At 34.7% G+C, this 18122-nt stretch overlaps 3 protein-coding genes across 9 annotated transcripts; all 3 read right to left on the bottom strand.

The window, feature by feature from the left end:
• Positions 1-1621: 1621 nt before the first annotated feature.
• Positions 1622-4434, bottom strand: LOC127972708 (putative uncharacterized protein DDB_G0292636). The gene is made up of 4 exons (XM_052576433.1): positions 4339-4434; positions 4154-4245; positions 3486-3617; positions 1622-1853 (listed from the first exon to the last, which is right to left on the bottom strand). The coding sequence occupies exons 1-4, from the start codon at positions 4343-4345 to the stop codon at positions 1848-1850; spliced, it is 237 nt and encodes a 78-aa protein (XP_052432393.1). The 5' UTR covers positions 4346-4434; the 3' UTR covers positions 1622-1847.
• Positions 4435-5033: 599 nt separating this feature from the next.
• LOC127973140 (uncharacterized) lies at positions 5034-7505 on the bottom strand. Of its 3 annotated transcripts, none has more exons than XM_052577228.1 (5): positions 7356-7505; positions 7135-7268; positions 6588-6635; positions 6378-6539; positions 5034-5623 (listed from the first exon to the last, which is right to left on the bottom strand). In XM_052577228.1, the coding sequence occupies exons 1-5, from the start codon at positions 7375-7377 to the stop codon at positions 5618-5620; spliced, it is 372 nt and encodes a 123-aa protein (XP_052433188.1). In that variant the 5' UTR covers positions 7378-7505; the 3' UTR covers positions 5034-5617. The 3 variants fall into 3 exon arrangements, with proteins under 3 accessions (XP_052433188.1, XP_052433189.1, XP_052433187.1); XM_052577229.1 differs by having other exon boundaries at positions 6378-6542; positions 6591-6635; XM_052577227.1 differs by having other exon boundaries at positions 6378-6635.
• A 1239-nt stretch (positions 7506-8744) lies between these two features.
• LOC127973139 (uncharacterized) lies at positions 8745-17125 on the bottom strand. Of its 5 annotated transcripts, none has more exons than XM_052577224.1 (19): positions 17013-17125; positions 16484-16587; positions 16272-16373; positions 15666-15758; positions 14728-14797; positions 14125-14201; positions 13836-13967; positions 13672-13764; positions 13295-13369; positions 13129-13173; positions 12987-13041; positions 12118-12242; positions 11809-11907; positions 11373-11477; positions 11179-11286; positions 10879-11004; positions 10644-10781; positions 10299-10346; positions 8745-10016 (listed from the first exon to the last, which is right to left on the bottom strand). In XM_052577224.1, the coding sequence occupies exons 1-19, from the start codon at positions 17032-17034 to the stop codon at positions 9837-9839; spliced, it is 1797 nt and encodes a 598-aa protein (XP_052433184.1). In that variant the 5' UTR covers positions 17035-17125; the 3' UTR covers positions 8745-9836. The 5 variants fall into 5 exon arrangements, with proteins under 5 accessions (XP_052433184.1, XP_052433183.1, XP_052433182.1 ...); XM_052577223.1 differs by having other exon boundaries at positions 8745-10127; positions 13672-13766; positions 13841-13967; XM_052577222.1 differs by having other exon boundaries at positions 8745-10127; positions 17013-17124.
• Positions 17126-18122: the final 997 nt, after the last annotated feature.

Here is an 18122-nt window from a genome sequence, read left to right as displayed (position 1 = left end):
ATGATCTTTTTTTGCCTGTGGCTGCATTATATTTATTATAGTGTTCAGTAATATACAATTATTACACTTTGAGCTCTCAATTAGTCTGTCAAAGATCAAATGAATAGATTAACTGATCAATAAACCTGTTTAGAGATAGAATCAATAAAACACCTGTCTATCATCCATCTGACATTTATGATACAGAACAAGCCAAACACACAGTACTGTAGCTATATTGAAAGAACAGAAAGATACTGAATATCTATATTGAAATAGCATTTTTTGGCTTATAAAATAATGTATAAATAAATAAATATGGAGATGTGGGAATAAATAAAAGTAACAATAAATTAATGCCTAAATACATTTAAAAATAAAGAATAAAAATATAACCTTTTTTATAATAAAAGGAAAATTAAGTACTAAAAGTAACTAATTAAAAGACGTGGGAATAAATAAATATAACAATAAATGAATGTATAAATAAATATAAAAATATTCAAAGAATAAAATTATAGCAAAAAAACAAAGAAAATAAAAGTTATTAAATACAGAAATAAAAAAAAGTAAAAAAGTAATCCATTAAAAATGTTTTCAGTTACTAAATGTAATTATTTATTATATATTTAAAATATTTATTTATTTATTCATGTTAAATTTAATTTTTACAGATGATTTAGTTACTTCTGGGACCAACTTGTCCTTAAAGTAAAGCTAATAACCCCTCACACACCTGAGGAAAAACCTCTCTGCATGTACATCCATCTTCTGTGAGAAATGTGCAGAGCAGCAGATGCTGCTGAGATTCTGCTGATGTTCAGATCTCTGACCTCGACCGCACCGAACATCTCCAACCACCGAAACAAGCCAACTCTTCCCCCAATTAAACTTTCAGCATCTTCAGTGTGTTTGATCAAATATGCATGTGAAAGATTGACAGGGTGTGGCTGAAAAAAAAAAAAGCAACCCAGTGCTTTGCATTTATCCTGCAGGCATTTGGCACAGAATAAGAGAGAAAGACTGTTTCAGTCTGACGGACAGAGAGAAATATCCCTCTCTTCCGCCTCTGGGCAACAATCGTCCTGTTCTCTTATCTCTGGCATACAGTTGTCTTCAGCCCAGCAAACAACGTCCAAAACAGAGTTTGGAAGCAGCTGCGTTTCATCCCTGCTGTTCAGATGAATTATCTGTGCCATGCTCAAACATAGATGAATAAGCAAACAAATCGTGCTCAAACAAGACAGATCTGTGCTGAAAGCTTCAAAATCAGCCATGCATTTGCATAAGCGTGCTGTTTAGACAAAGATATTGTCATGCTGACAACTGACTTTTTGTGAAAATCAGAGGATGTGGGATAACCGAACACACTTTAACCGATTTCTAATGAACTAAGTTACTAGATCAAGTTTTATTTTGAGAATATATAGCAATTAATTTGTGCTGAATGCTTTAAGTTTGAATATTACACACATAAATTGATCAAATTTACATTCGTACAACAAACTGGGCACGATTTAACAAAACAATAACAGCTCACTAACCAGCAACCACTGATAAAGTTAATATCAGATCAAATAATGGATGAAAACTTATTTCAAACTTCAGAATATATTAAACCAGAAAACAATTCCACACACAATAGCTGATAAGTTTCTTTATTCCAGTGCCTCACTCAGGATTTGGCATGTAAGTGGCGCCACCTTGTGGAAGTTTGTACTTACAGCTCAAAAACTTCATGAAAACTTCATAAGATTTAATATTCACCCCTGCATTGCATAATATTGCATGTATACATCTACACAAATCATGTAATAAAGATTTTACATTATGATATTGGAGGTATCAGATGAATCTTCAGTCTTGCATTAGTCCTAGAAAAAAAACAGAGAGAGAAAGACGAACGTTAACCTTCAGATTTTTATAAGAACATAAGGGCCATGTGAGGCAGTTATCGCCTCTGAGAGACTCTTAAAGTGCACACTTTCATTCCATTGCAGTCACTGTGTGATAGATATGTGCTTTTATCACCAGCTCACGCTCTGCTGTAACTCTCGCCGCGAGTCGTCTACAAATGATCCTGAACACCACGCAGAATGAAAGATCAAACACTGCACCCATCACGAAACCCCTCCGCTGCCACATTACCATTCATTCTGCATCTCTAGCACTGCTGCGCAGAGATCTCGGTAGTGTTGCAAGTGATACACATTTAATAAAAAATAAAAAAAGGTTACGGTAAATACACTTATTATGAATGTCTATGGGTGAAAACATACTAAAATGCACACGGTTTCTAAAGCGTATTAATAAAAATATAAAATGTTATGCATGTTAACATAAGACTAGCAGGAACAATTATCTATCTATGTGTGTGCGTATGCAATTTTTGAATAATACAAATATATGTGTGTGTATGTATACAGTATGCATGTGTGCGTGCATGCATGCATATATATATATATATATATATATATATATATATATATATATACACACACACACACACACACACACACACACACACACACATACACATACACACTATTTAAATGTAATTTAAAATTTAGTTTATTTATAATTTCATTAGTTTGTTAAAATGAAAATTATAATACTAATATATATATATATATATATATATATATATATATATATATATATATATATATATATATATATATATATATATATGATAGATATAGGTAATTTATTTTAGTGTATTAAAAATAATTTTTTATTTTTTTATTATATATATATATATATATATATATATATATATATATATGATAGATATAGGTAATTTATTTTAGTGTATTAAAAATAATTTTTTATTTTTTTATTATATATATATATATATATATATATATATATATATATATATATATATATATATATATATATATATATATATATATATATATATATATATATTTAGTATAGCATATTTTTATAGTTGACACATTGTTATTTAAAATACCAATGTATCAGGTAACTTTTTCATCAATTCTCTTTGAACTACTTTCCCTGTAGAAGTGTAGGTGATACTGAGGTGATCGGTCCTCACGAAACAGGTTATTGTTTTGCTTATAACAAGGTTCTAGCGTATTGTTTGGTGTGTTTATACAGAGATCTTATCGGTGTATAAATAAAGCGGTTATTTTGGTTAAGTTCCAGAATTCCGGGTGTCTCTAAATGTGTGCTAACTGCAGGAATGCTGCGTGGGACGGTAAAGGAGTCACAGCTACACTTTCCAGGAGACCCTGAGGAATGAAGTCTGTATTCCAGTCGTTCAGCTGGACCACACCTCCAGATCAACTGGTTTTACCAGACACCACTATCACGGCCTTTATGGAGCCCAACCCTGCTGCCTGTGGTCATAGTGTCATAATTAATGCTAATAAATACAATATAACTCACTCCCGGCTTAAACTTTGCTCCTCATATTAATATCTTCAAACTGTAGCTGTGCATTAAAATTATGTTTTAAAAAAAAGCAAAACTGTTACCGAATCGCTGGAAGACGAAGACTTGTGACCGTCCTTCTTCTTGTGATCCTTGTCTTTCTTCTTCTTCTTGTCTTTGTCTTTATGTTCTTTACCTTTGTGTTCCTTATGCTTATCTTTATCCTTAGAATCACTCTGAAAACAACCAATAAATACAATTAAAATAACATCGCATATTCCATTAAACAGCAGACGGTCACTAGATTTCTGCAGTCTTTGTCAGTGATTATGAACACTCATATTTCCTATTTAAACAGGAAGTTGGGACGGGACACATGAAATAGTTTGTTCCTTTATTTAAATATATATATGGATGTGCTGCTGACAGATATGAACTTAAAATCTTGAACTGAAGAAGACAACTGTCCCGAAAGAGATCATTAAAATTCAATATCTGTTACAGTATCAAACTTATTTCCATATGCAAAGTTTTTTGAGAGATATCTGATGTTTTCCACACAGCCGTTATCAATACTTTCCATTCATCTTGAAGACTGTAGAGAATAACACTCACTAGATGTCAATAATGATCACATGTTTTTGTTTTTAAAACAGGAAACTCTGTGATTTCTGAGATCTTTAACCCATTAGTCACAACACTAATATCTCAAGTGGCTATTTTAATTTTAATGGTTGTTTCTGATCAGATTATCATGTATAAATGAGTTTACCTTGTCTTTGGACTTTTCCTTGTCTTTATCCTTCTTTCCAAACCCAAAGATCCCCTCCACTTGTTTGCCCTCTGACTTCTTCACCTCTTCATCTGGAGAAAGAGAAAGAGTGAATAACAATGCATTCGTTCCTTGATTCAGAAATAAAAAAGATTAAATGTTGAATTCGCTTTGCAGCGGTTTACCTGCCATGTTGAACTGCTGTAGTTATCGACGTTTGTGAAGCTCTGTGTTTTCAGTCGAAGAGTAAAAGAGCTTGTCTCATTAATATATAATTTACGTCATCTGACGTCCGCCCAGTCGGGTTATGTGATTCGCTGAACGATAGGCGCGAGCAGGTAAACGACAGTTAATCGGCGAATAAGCACAAGGCTTGGCTCATGAATATTAATGAGGTTGTGTGACTAAGCGGTCTCGAAGTATAATCTCGCGTTCAGGTGATTTATTCAGGTGTGCATTCACGGAAGTATCTGTTCTCCTCTCCTATTTCAATAACAACATATCCACGCCCATATACAGAACACACACACACACATACACACACTCTTATAAAACAAATCTAAATATTGAGGGGAAAAAAGCCAAATGAAGTTCCTAGCAATGCATATTACTAATCAAAATGAAGTTTTGATATATTTATGTTAGAAAATGTACAAAATATTTTAATGGAACATGATCTTTACTTAATATCCTAATGATTTTTGGCATAAAAGAAAAATCTATAATTTTGAGACATACTATGTATTTTTGGCTATTGCTTCGTGGTCCAGGGTCTCTCTCTCTCTCACACACACACACACACACACACACTCTCTCACTCTCCCTCTCTCTCTATATGTATATAGTGTTGTACTGTATTGTAAATAAAGGAGTCTAGGACAACATTTTACACCAATTTATTTCTCACAATAAGTTTATTTTGTCACTTTTTCATTAGTCACAAACCTGAAACAAGTATCGGACATGTCTATTATTATTATCCAGTGTACATATACTGGGCCATGTTGTCACGATATATGGGATAAATAACATGAATGGGAACTGTTTTGAGAAAACATATATTATTTGTAATATGACATACTAACATAAAATCAATACATTTTCCACAATATAATATTTCAAATGTATTACAGGCTGTACGATGTCTTTAACAGCAAAACAAACTGCAAAAAACTGTTAACACATAAAAAAATAACAGGTGATTTTCATAGATAATGTATATGCAGTACATCACAGAACTCATGTAACAGATAATAATACTACTGAAATTTTAGTTTGCAAAAATATTACTGTAATTTAATATAAATGCTGCAACTAGGTGTTTGAAAACAACATGTAAAACAAGTATTTCTGCAATGGGATTTTTTTTTGACTCAAAACCTGTTACTATAAACATGAATCCCTTAGGACATTTTCCCTATGTGACAACTTGCCCCGGCCTACTCATGTCTTCAGTCTTCAGCTTTAGTCCTGCAAACAAAGAGAGTTAATGTTAACTTTCATTTTCTATGAAAAAAAAAAGACAGTTCAAGTGCATTTAACTCTACATAAATGATTTGAGAAACACAAATCTCATGCATCTGGTTGCAGAAAAAAAATCTTTTGAGTGTATTTTTTGTCCTCTCTTCAACAAGTAAACCGGTTTGTCTGCTTTACAGGGGCGGACCCATCTAGCAGACTATGAAAGCACTCGACTTCAACCAGGTGCTTTTAAAGTAGTCTGACACATTTAAACTGGCCAGGTTTGTTTTATAATATAGTAAATTCATGTAATAATGAAGAACATGAAACATGACGGAAGTGAGTCAACTGGTAGAACATTTATGAAGATTAGCTTCAAACATGGCTCATCCAATCAGATCATCAGAATGATTCATTTGAGTCTTTTGTTTTGAACTGTAGTCAAGCAAAACTGAAGAATGGAGCATGTGCCCTAGATAGTGCATCTTTACGACTGTAAGTGTGCACCACGCCTCAAGATCAGCCGTTTTTATGAGATGCCATTATCACGTCATTTATCCATCCTCGGTTAACAAATGTGAATAAAAAGTTAGTAACCTGCTCTTAACTCAATCTTTGACTGCTCATAGACAAACTAATGGTAGCAAACTGCACCAAAAAAACAACAGAAAAGAAGTTGATATGCTTAAGATCTCCTTCTGTGTCTCACAAAACCAAATTCATTTGGGCTTGTTTTAATTAAGTAGTAAAAGCACAAAGTTACCTCATCACTGGATGAAGAGGATGATCTGTGTCCACGTCCCCGGCCGTGTCCGTGTCCATGACCATGTCCGTGTCCATGACCGTGTCCGTGTCCATGATCATGCCCGTGCCCCTTTTTGTGTTCTTTATCCTTCTTCTTTTCCTTGTCTTTGCACTTGTCCTTTTCCTTGTCTTTGCACTTGTCCTTTTCCTTGTCTTTGCACTTATCCTTGTCTTTGTCTTTGCACTTGTCCTTGTCTTTATCCTCTTTGCAATCACTCTGAAAAAAAGCATGCATAAAAGAGTATAATGCATCACATTCTATACACCAGCATGTAGTAACATCTCTTACATCTCTAACGTCATTGTTAACCCCTTAAGGGCTGAGCGACATTTTTTGAACTCTTGAAAGGAGTCTTCTGGGTTGAACTCAACACAAAACACTGTTCACAACACATTTTGATTCTGTAATCTGATTATAAACACATCAGGAAGCTGAAAAGTGGCTTTAAAGGTGTTTGGAATGGAAGGGGTTAAAAAGACAATGCAAACACTTTGATTTAACTGTCAGTTCACATTATAAACACTTTCCAAATGTGTTATTTTAACATCATTATTGATAATATATATTATATATTTCATATTGATATTACAGTTTTTTTTATAAATTTACAGTAATTTATAAATTATGTGTAATTATGCATGCTGATGTTCTTATAACAGAGACTTTTCTCTGTGTTAGAAAACTTTCATTGAGCATCATGATACAATATTCTTACCTTTGGCTTGTCACTATCTTTGTCCTTGTCCTTACACTCTTTATCTTTTTCTTTGTCTTTATCTTTTTTTCCAAACCCAAAGAGCCCCTCCACCTCGTTCCCCTCCTGCTTCTTCACCTCATCATCTCCAACAGCTGCTCAAAACAGGAATAAAGCTGTTAGTTTCTCTTAGAAATCAACCAGTGTGTGTTTACAGATATATAACTGTTGTATCTGTTTACCTGAGCCCAGATCGAAGTCCATGATGAAGCAGTGAATGTGATCTGATCGAGAAGACAGCAGTATTTATCATCCACATAATGTTTCTACCGGGATCCACCCAGACTCAGAGCTTCCAAACAGTTGCTTTTTGTGCCTCATTAATATTAATCACATGACGGAAGATTCGCCGCAGCTGATTGGCTGAAAGACAGACAACGGTAAGTATGCATTCGAATGAGCGAAACTCCTTACTGTGCTTAGCGACGGCTTTGCTCATGAATATTAATTAAATAGTCTCAGCTGATTGGCTAAGAGACGTCGATGAGTAGTCGAGTGAGCTGACTAAATAAGAAATAGCTTGTGTTTATTAATTATGTTGTGTGGTGTGATTTAATTTGATATTTTGTTACTTCTTTTTTGTTATGTGTTTTCTTTTGTTTGGGAAGTGCTTGTATGAGTCTTCTGTAACAATTTTAATCTGAAGTGTAAACACATTCAACAACTTATATTTTTTTAAAAAAGCACAATATCTCCCTATGTCCCTCCCTTTTGGATAAATAAATAAATAAATAATAAAAAGACATAACAATGTCATTTTGATATACAAAGAAAGAAAGAAAGCAACAGAAATATGGACACTTAGACAAAAACACATCAGTTGCATGAATGTACCAAATCAATCACAACTTGTTTAAGAGAATGAAAAACTGTTTTTTATAATATGCACAAGTGACTAGATGATGTGCATGTTCAATAAGTAGTTTTAAGAATTGTATTTCTGATCTGAGAAATGCACCAAAGCCACTGAGAAAGACTGTAATATAATTGTTGATAATAAGTACTGTATTTATGTATGCATGTATCTACTAGCACTACTGTGAATGTGAACAATTTCATATAACCAGTCATTAAAAACACTAAATCCTGTTTTAAGAGTTAACATGGGCTTTGACAGAAACAGGATTATCCAACACAACCGGTTTCTGAAGCTCTTCCTCTGGTATCCAGACATCAGTCTGCAGGAGTGTCAGGTGTGTCTCTGCTTTAGTATAACGCTCAGAATGATGAGCATTTGGAGTGTTTAAAATGAATGCACTGTAAGTCTTTGGGTAAAAGTGTCTGCCAAATGCTTAAATGTCAAATAAGCCATCTGGAACCTGCTGCAATAAGCACACACCCCCCTGATTTTATTCCTCTTGTGTTTCCACCCAATGTAAAAATCCTCCAGAAATATCTCCCTGGCAGGAAGTAGATGAACTTCTCTAAAAATGGCCCCAGCCCGAGGCGCTTCAGGAAAGAATCTGGTTTCTGTTCACGCCCTTTGCTCCACAAATGCTCTGCTTCTGATTATTCCAGCACATGATGACAGAAAACACTCCTCGAATCATTTTCACATGAACTGCATGTGGTTCGCTTGCATGCTTTTTAATAGTATCATTCACAATCATAATAGTCTCCGAAATAGGCAAGATACATAATTATTCAATAGACAACAGTGTGGGTTAAATGCTGTATTCTATTCCCTCTACCACAGACTAAAACAAATACACACTGATCATAAACATTCACGTCTTAAAGTCTATCTTCGTAGCACTATAACAAAAAAAGGTACTGTGGCCATTCAGTGATTGTATCAGATGGTTAAATATATATTCCAGGGCTCCCCAAATGAAAAATAAAATGTTTAGTTAATAGTTTAGATCACAGTGGAGATTGCAGGGGGGGGAAAAGTCATTCTAAGCATTATTTCTATATCATTCACACAATTGTTTTTTTTTTTTTTTCGGAAAAATTTTAGTTGGACATTCTTATATTTCTTTTTAAATGTAACAATTTGTTTCGGAATGTTCAGAGAACATTCAAAAGTAACATTTCCATAACGTTTGCCAAATGATAAGATGGAATGTTCACTTAATGTTTGAAAAAAAGAACACCTTTTAAGCATTTAAAAGAGATTTTGAACGTGACGCGAACAGACAGAAATCCTGTTTTTGTAACTTAATGGGAATGCTAGAAAAATGCTCTTAGATCATATTTTTGTTAGCTGGGTATGGCCTATGTTTAGCTTTTTACCTCTAAGGCCTTAAGTTGTTAATTTGTGACATTGGAGCACAAAACCAGTCATAAGAGGCTGAGAGATACAACTATTTTACTTTACTTTATGGGTGAATTAAGAAAATCACCCGTAAAGGTGTCCAAATGAACTTCTTAGCAATGCATATTACTAATGAAAAATTAAGTTTTGATATACTTAGGGTAGAAAATTACTAAATATATCTTCTTGGAACATGATCTTAATATCCTAATGATTTTTAGCATAAAAGAAAAATATTTAATTTTGACCCATACAATGTATTGTTGTCTATTGCTACAAATGATGACTGCTTCTGTGCTCCAGGGACACAGATGTGATGTAAGAATCATGCAGGAGTCTTACACACATACGTCATCACTGCAGCACTCTAAACCCCTCAGAACATGGCACTGTGTGTAAGTGTTTCTCATGATGTGAAGTGTGAGGTGTATCTGCTGCTCGTGGCTCTGCCGGTCTCCAGCGTGTTTCTCTCAGGATATCCCATCAGGCTCTCGATGGCAGACAGAGGCCTGCGGGAGGCGCTGCTGCTCTCTGTGTGGCTCTGGCTTTCAGAAGGCAGGCTGGAGTAAACTAGAGAAGAAGAAACCTGAGAGCCACAGCTGAAATCTCTCGTGCCGAATGACCCCGAACCCCCTGGCCCTCCTTCAGTCTTCACCGAGGAGTTTTCTCCGTCCTTATCATCTGATATGGCTTTCTTCTGTAGAGGAATAACAATAGAGATTCAGTTTAACTGCTGGGAGAGAACTACACCACCATTTCACACGACAAGGAGAAGTGAATTTCCTCTAGATCTTACAGAAAATAAAAGCGGTCATAATGCTTGAGAACTAACACTGATTAAAACAAACCAGCTTGGATTAGCTCATACATGCTTGTCATCATGGTTGTTTTCTGATCCAGAAGACTTTCCTGAGTCCTGGGATTAAAACAAAAGCAACAAGACAAACTACATCAAATATCTGACCTTGACAGGACTGTCTGACAACAATGCAGCACATAGAAATTGCATATACTACACACACACATAGATACATATACATATACATATATACTGTATATATATAAATTATTTAAAATCGAATGATTGACTTTCTAAAATGAGTTGCAACATTTTCTTCACATCTTATTGACTGGTAATGCGGGTTAACCAGGTGTTAAACCAGTCCTGCAGGTTTAGACGAGTCTCTAATGGAAGGAACTGACGAGAAACCACCTTTTTACTCTTCTTGTCTTTCTTCTTCTTTTCCTTCTTGTCTTTCTTCTTTTTCTTGTCCTTTTCACTTTTCTTCTTCTTCTTCTTCTTGTCATCATCGCTGTCTGAGGAGGAGGAGGAGGATGAGGAGCTGGACTCCTGAGGATGGAGAGGTCAAATATATTCAGGGTTCATGTATTTCTCATGTACTCCGTGTGAATATTTAATAAAGAGAGATTTTACTTTTAGATTTTACCTTTTTCTTATGCTTCTTCTTCTTCTTCTTCTTCTTCTTTTTCTTCTTCTTCTTCTTCTTCTTCTTCTCATCATCACTGTCAGAAGAAGATGAGGAGCTACTTGATGACGAAGATGAAGATGAATCCTTTGAGAAACGAGAGCAGAGCAATTATTCAGTCGGTGTTTGTCACACATATATATATATATGCATTTCTACTTTCTAATAGGTTTCATATACATTTCTACCTCACATAACATAAGACTTCATATATGGAAATGTATTTCATATATTACATTTAAGAATAGAAATCAATCTGACCTTTACTTTCTTCTTCTTCTTCTTTTTCTTCTTCTTCTTCTTCTTCTTCTTCTTGTCATCATCACTGTCAGAAGAAGATGAGGAGCTACTCGATGATGAAGATGAATCCTTGAGAAACAAGAAAAGCCTTGTTCGTCAGAGAACTGCTAAGAAATCGTAGGAAATCAGTTCAAGGTCAGGTAGCTAGTCTTTACCTTCTTCACTTTCTTCTTCTTCTTCTTCTTCTTCTTCTTCTTGTCATTGTCGCTGTCTGAGGAGGATGAGGAGCTGCTGTCGGATGATGAAGAGGAGCTGGAGTCCTGTTAGGAATAATAGCTCTTAATAAGGAATAATATTTTTTTATTATTATTTAAGTACTGCATGTTTTTAGTGGTTTTAATTTTTAGTAATCACATTAACTGTTCTTGTATTTCTCATACTGAACAATGCCTTTTCTCCATCGAGTTAATTCACACTGGATAAAACCCCACCCTTCATTTTATTTCAATTTTAGTTTAGAGTAGAATTTGATTCGTTTTAAATCAGCTTCAATTTGCTTCTACGGTCTGAATAATGCATTTTACAAAAGTAAATTCTGAACCAGCCCATCAATAACATATGCAGCTGTTTATGATGAAGCTTAAAGCTTACTTTATCTTTCTTCTTTTTCTTGGTTTTCTTCTTTTTCTTCTTCTTGTCATCCTCACTGTCTGAAGAACTGTCCGATGAAGAGGAGGAACTGGATTCCTTCTAAAAGAGACAGAGACGAGTATAAGACATGAAAATCATGTTTTGCCAAGTTATGATTAATAAAGCTAATCTGTTATTAGTGAGAGATGGAGATCTGTCACCTCCATACAGAGAAGATTCACTTTTACTAGCGCGGTTCACGGGAAAGCGTGTTTTCACACACGTTGTTGGATGATTAATGAAGCAATGTTTTTGTGTTAATGTACAAACCTTCTTCTTTTTCTTTATTTTCTTCTTTTTGTCTTTCTGTTTGTCGTCTGCTCCCTCGGCCTCATCATCAGACAGGTGACCGTCGTCCCTGACATCGGTCAAACCCGCAGACGCCACAGGAAGTGCTGCACAGGACAGGAAGTCGCTTACATGAGTCATGTGACCACCATTAGACATCAATTCAACATGTTCGGAGTAAAGCAGGCTCCTCACACGCAGTGCTATTTTGTAAAAATAAATTAAAATAATATTTGTTTTTATTTTTTTCAGTTTATTTTTAAATGTTTTCTTGTGTTGTATTTCTTTAGATTAATTTCTAAAAATATATATATTTTTTGATTTAGTAATACTGTATGTGTATATAGTTTTCATAATTTTTTTTTTTTTTTTTTTCAGTTTCAGTTTTAGTTATTTTATTACATCAGGTTAAACTAAATGAAAATGAGACGTTGTTTTTCCTGAGAACTAAAGTTCTACTTTATTAAATTTTACTTCGCTCAATGCCCATTTTATTTGAAATAATATTTTAAAGTATATTTTAAATAATTTTATTTAAAGTAAATGTAAGGTTTTAGGTTTAACCCTGCATAAAAGATTAGATCCACATAATAACTAGACCATTATTAATAAAATAAAACATAAAAAATTAAATTCTATTACATTACTAAAGAAGTTTCTATGAGACTTTTAAGATATTATACATTTTTATGACTTTTCCAAACCATAAAAACACATGCATTACCATGTCAATCCTTTGTAAAAGTTATATAAATGTTGCCTTCTCCAACCAGAATTAGGATTAAAGAATCTAAACAGGGTTAGACTAGACTCAAATCTGCACAAATAAAGGAACAGACTAAAGCATTCACCAGATGAAGATGTGTCTTCTGTGAGCTTTCCATCCTGGTGTTTGAGCTCAGGCTCCTGACAGACAGAAGAGGAGCTGCATGAGTTACTCTGACACTCACTCTCAGCAAACAGAGACTTCAGCTCAATCCTGCGGTTTCTTACCTTCTCCTCTTTCTCTGCAGCCGATGCCGAGTCGCCTCCTGAATCCTGCAAGGCATAGTCAGCTCAATTAGTCAATTCGATTTGAACACTTTGAACTCAAACTAGTCTCCACAAACATTAAAAAGAGTGATTCAGGTGCATTTCATGCTTTTAAACTGCAATGCACCTTCTTTTCCTTTTTCTTCTTTTTCTTCTTCTTCTCATCATCACTGGAGCTGTCAGAGGAAGAACTGCTTGATTCCTGAGAGAAGAGAGAACTTGCATTAAACAATATGGAAACTCGCTTAGTAGTTGTGACTTTATCTCACAATTCAAGATATAAGATAAGATATAAACTTGCAATTATGAAAATGCAATATTTCGAATGGTTGCATTTTCTATTTGTCCATTTTCATCTTAGTTTTAGTTTAAGTTTTCTGCTTTTTAAAGAAATGTCAAATTAATTTTTTATTTCAATTATTTTAGTTTGTCAAGTCTAACTTCACTCACATACACAGACACGGACAGATAGAAACAACAAATCACACTAATGCACTGCTTTACCTTCTTCTTCTTCCTCTTCTTGGTCTTCTTTTTCTTCTTCTTTTTCTTCTTGTGGTCATCCTCACTGTCAGAGGAGGAAGATGAGCTGGAATCCTAAGAAATACAGAAGATGCAGAGATTTCAGATTTCCAGACGGATTCTGTAAAACTAAAGCAATTTTATACCTTCTTCTTCTTCATCTTCTTTTTCTTCTTCCTTTTCTTGTCCTTCTTCAGTTTCTTTCTGTGTTTCTTTTTCTTTTTCTTCTTCTTCTTTTTCTTGTCATTCTCGCTGTCTGAAGTGATTGCAGCTGCATCCTGGGAAAAATTAAGCAAAGTTCATTAATATATGAACTAAAAAGAGAGCAAACAAAAACTGAGGCAATGAATGAAATGTGAGACATTATTCTGAAAATTTAAAAAGTAAGGTAATTTACATAACACGGCAGAGACAGTCTTAAACAAGAGAAATTACTTTGTCTTTCTTCTTTTTCTTGTCTTCGTCTCCTTTAGTTTCTCCTGCAGGGGTTAATTCAGTGTTTCCCTCCAGACCTGAAAACATCACACACTTAAGATGATCACTTGGAAAAAGTCAAGATGATCAGCAGAACGAGTTGTTTTTCCACACAACAAAAGAATACAATGACCACCAGTGACTCAAATAAAATCTCAAAAAAATTCCCATATATCAAAAAAGAAAATAATCAATTAAAAATACATCCCAATAAATTATAATAAATAAAATTAAGAATAGCAATAAATAATTATACATAAATAAATAATTTGTAAAATTAAAAATAAACGATTAAAATCACCAAATCAAATATTTTGACCTATACAATATATTCTTGGCAACTGCTACAAATATACTTGTGTTACTTAAGGTTTTGTGGTGTAGTGTCACACACACACACACACACACACACACACAGATATTTCAGGCTTTTACTTGTCTGTTTAAATAAAATGAATGTTTGTCTATCTTAGGCCTGAAATCAGAGGTGTTTCATAAAGTAAAATTACCACTGGAGTGAAAGACACACACACAACGAAACACCTGTCCTGCGATTCGTCTTACCGGTTTCTGCTTGAATCCCTAGCTCTGCAGTCTTGCTGATTTTCATTTTCTTCTTTTTCTTCTTTTCATCCTGTTGAGGAGAATGCGTGAATGAGTAAATCTGGGAGCGTGACCCAGATAAGTCAAGATGTAAATGTTGTTGTTTTGTGGTAAACACACATATTTCATAATTAGGACAGCAGCCATGAGACACACTCTACAAATCCTGTTTTAAAAAGCACGCCATGACTCAGACAACTTTCCTTCCTCTGCAGGAAAACAGTGGTAAATAAACACAGCCTTTATGTAAAGTTCAGCCGAAAGTCACAACACACGCTGTTAAAAACCCCCATTACTTTCATTCCTTGGCTGAATGCAAAAACAAGATGTTTATTAGAATGAGCTGTTCTTCCACTCAACATGAGCATACAATGATTAGTATTAGTAGCTGTCCAGCTCAAAATTAAACACAAAGAAAATAAATAAATAAATAATATAAATATATAATATAAAAAATAAAACACCATCTAGTCTAAAAACTGGTTAAACACTGTTCTTGTGTTTGCTTTAATGTTACTTTCAAAAAACAATCAAGGCAAAGTTGAAGTTCCCCCTATAACCAAAGTTGATGTAGTGTGTGTGTGTGTGTTTATGAATGTTAAAAGCTGATTTGGTGAACTCTGTCACTCTGACTGGCGGTGTTGTAGAGCACAGGTGCATTCTAGGTTATGTTTAACGTCGGAGAGTACAAATCTCCACACTAGAACACTGCAGACTGTGACACTTTCAACTCATCAGTATGTGTGAGAAATACAAATTGCCCAAGTACTTCAAGCCCTAGATTTCTACTTACCACAGTTAATTACAGGACAGCAAAACCACACTGTAACATGTGCAATAACTGTCATACTGAAAAGTTAATTAAATATGAAACCAGTTAAACTTGTTAATCTGTTCACCTCACTGCTGTCACTGTCTGAGGATGAAGAGGATGAGGATGTTGAGGATGATGATGAGGAAGAGGACGATGATGAGGAAGATGAGCTGGACTTCTGTGTGAGAAAGTGTAGAGTAGTTGTCACCTGCAAGAACTTGTTTCTGACAGTTGACATACTTTTCTGTGTGTGTGTGTTTGTTCTGCCCTCCAGCTCTTTCCCCTCTTTGCACAAGAAGGGAGTTGTTCTCTTTAAATGTTGTAAAAAAAATTAAGGTCATGCATTCTGAAAACCTCATAAAATAGTGTAATAATCATGCTTTTCTTCTCTGTTTTGTACTAAAATGCATGTATTATTCTTGGATTAATAAAGTTTAGCATGCAAAAAAACATTCCTTTATCTATGTCAAATATCAGTTATATTTATGTATTAAGCAGATGATTTAATTCAAAGTGATATACAAAACAGGAACAAAAGCAAGTGTTCAGTATCTACACAGTTCCTGGTGTGAAATTAATATGCAGTAAAAGGTTAATTAATGTGCTTATTAAGCTCTAGTTAAGCAAGTGGAATGAGCGGGATGCTTCAGGGTTCGCTACTGGGCTCTGTCTTGTTTCGTAATCGAAGTACCTTGCTTCTTTTCTTCTTCAGCTTTTTCTTCTTTTTTTTGTCTTTTTCATCATCCTCACTATCAGAGGAGGATGCAGAGCTGTCACATGACCAGGGGTGATTCTTGAGAGGAAGAAATGTGCATTAATATACTTTCACAGTGGATGTTAAAGGAAAATGAATTTAACTTCATTGTGAACCATCTAAATACAATGCTTTTTTAACTTTCCTACCTTTCCATCCCTCACACCTGGAACTTTTGGATCGTTGTCACACAGTATCACGGAACAGGCCACGCCCCCATCCTCCAGTTCATTCCTGCTCTCGGAGCCTGCAGCTGCAAATATACAGTTAATTAAAGATTTTAATTATTTTAAAATCTTCAAATATCATTCATTAAATAATAATTCTCTATAACCAGCTGCCCTTGGACGTCTAACTTCTATGCCCTTTAATCTATCTATCTATCTATCTATCTATCTATCTATCTATCTATCTATCTATCTATCTATCTAGTTTAAGTCAGAGGTCAGAAATTAATATAGGCTAAATTGCTTATGAAAAGCCAAGTAAACTCTTTCAGGTGCTATATAATATTTATGCAGGTCATTGGTTGAATGGATGAAAAATTTGAATAAAGAGTTCAAACTGCATCAAATAATAATAAGAAAAAAACGCTGTATACAAAAATGAAAGAGAAGCATTACAGAGGCTCAATTTCTCATTCATTTTATTTGCCAGATGTTTAGCCAGTTCAATTACCTGAGAGCTGTCTGGACTCCATTTGCTCGTCGCGTGAGTCTGCGCTTGGCTCAGCTGACCGCGGACAGGTGAGTTTATACCGGAGGGGCCGGGCTTAACCGCCACTTCCGCTTTTCCTGCTCATGAATATTAATTAAACCCTGACGTTCGCTTAGCGACTCTTAAAGCTGCAGTAGGTAACTTTTGTAAAAATATATTTTTTACATATTTGTTAAACCTGTTATTATGTCCTGACAGTAGAATATGAGACAGATAATCTGTGAAAAAATCAAGCTCCTCTGGCTCCTCCCAGTGTCCTATTGCCATTTGCAGAAACTCCATCGCTCCCGGTAAAAAACAACCAATCAGAGCTGCGGTCCGTAACTTTGTTTGTGTTCAAAATGTAGAAAAATGTATATAATAAGCGAGTACACCATGAATCCATTTTCCAAACCGTGTTTTTGGCTTGTCCTGAATCACTAGGGTGCACCTATAATAAGTGTTTATATTCGGACTATTTTAGATTGCTTCGGGGTTACCGCGGCGGAGTAACCCAGTACCTTTGTGATTCTTCATAGACATAAACAGAGAGAAGTAGTTCCGGCTACGATGTTCTTCCGCAAGATGCAAGCAGTTCTGTTTATTAACCGCTAGAACGTCAAAAGTTCCCTACTGCAGCTTTAACTTCAAACTGTTGAATAAACAGTTTTATTAAACCTACGAGCCTGGAAACGGCAAAAGAGCTTTAGCACCACGTTAGATGTATTACATATTCATGAAGTAAGACTTTACAGAATCTTGCATTATTATTTCCTAGAGGCATTTGTCATTCGTTTTTAATAAACTTACAAAACCCTTTCAACAGCACTTAATCTTATTTGTAACAGTAGGTGATGATGTTTCTCACACCCTTTGTAAACTCTTACAGGGTGTGTGTTTGTATTCTCCTCTTAAAGTCTCTCTTCTGTCTGCAAACATGTGTAAAAAGTTCCACGCGGATTTGACAGTGATTTTAAGCTGTTTTAATTGTAAACATGTCTCTAATGCATCCTTACATGCGTAAAATATGTTTAGTTTAGCAAATATGAATCCTACAAAAAATGGTCTTAGTAAAAGTGTAGTAACCAAGTT

Source organism: Carassius gibelio, chromosome B15 (assembly GCF_023724105.1).
Source record: "Carassius gibelio isolate Cgi1373 ecotype wild population from Czech Republic chromosome B15, carGib1.2-hapl.c, whole genome shotgun sequence".
Classification (NCBI taxonomy): Eukaryota; Metazoa; Chordata; class Actinopteri; order Cypriniformes; family Cyprinidae; genus Carassius; species Carassius gibelio.
The sequence above is the reverse complement of the archived record's forward strand: the minus strand, read 5'-3'. Positions and strand labels throughout refer to the sequence as shown.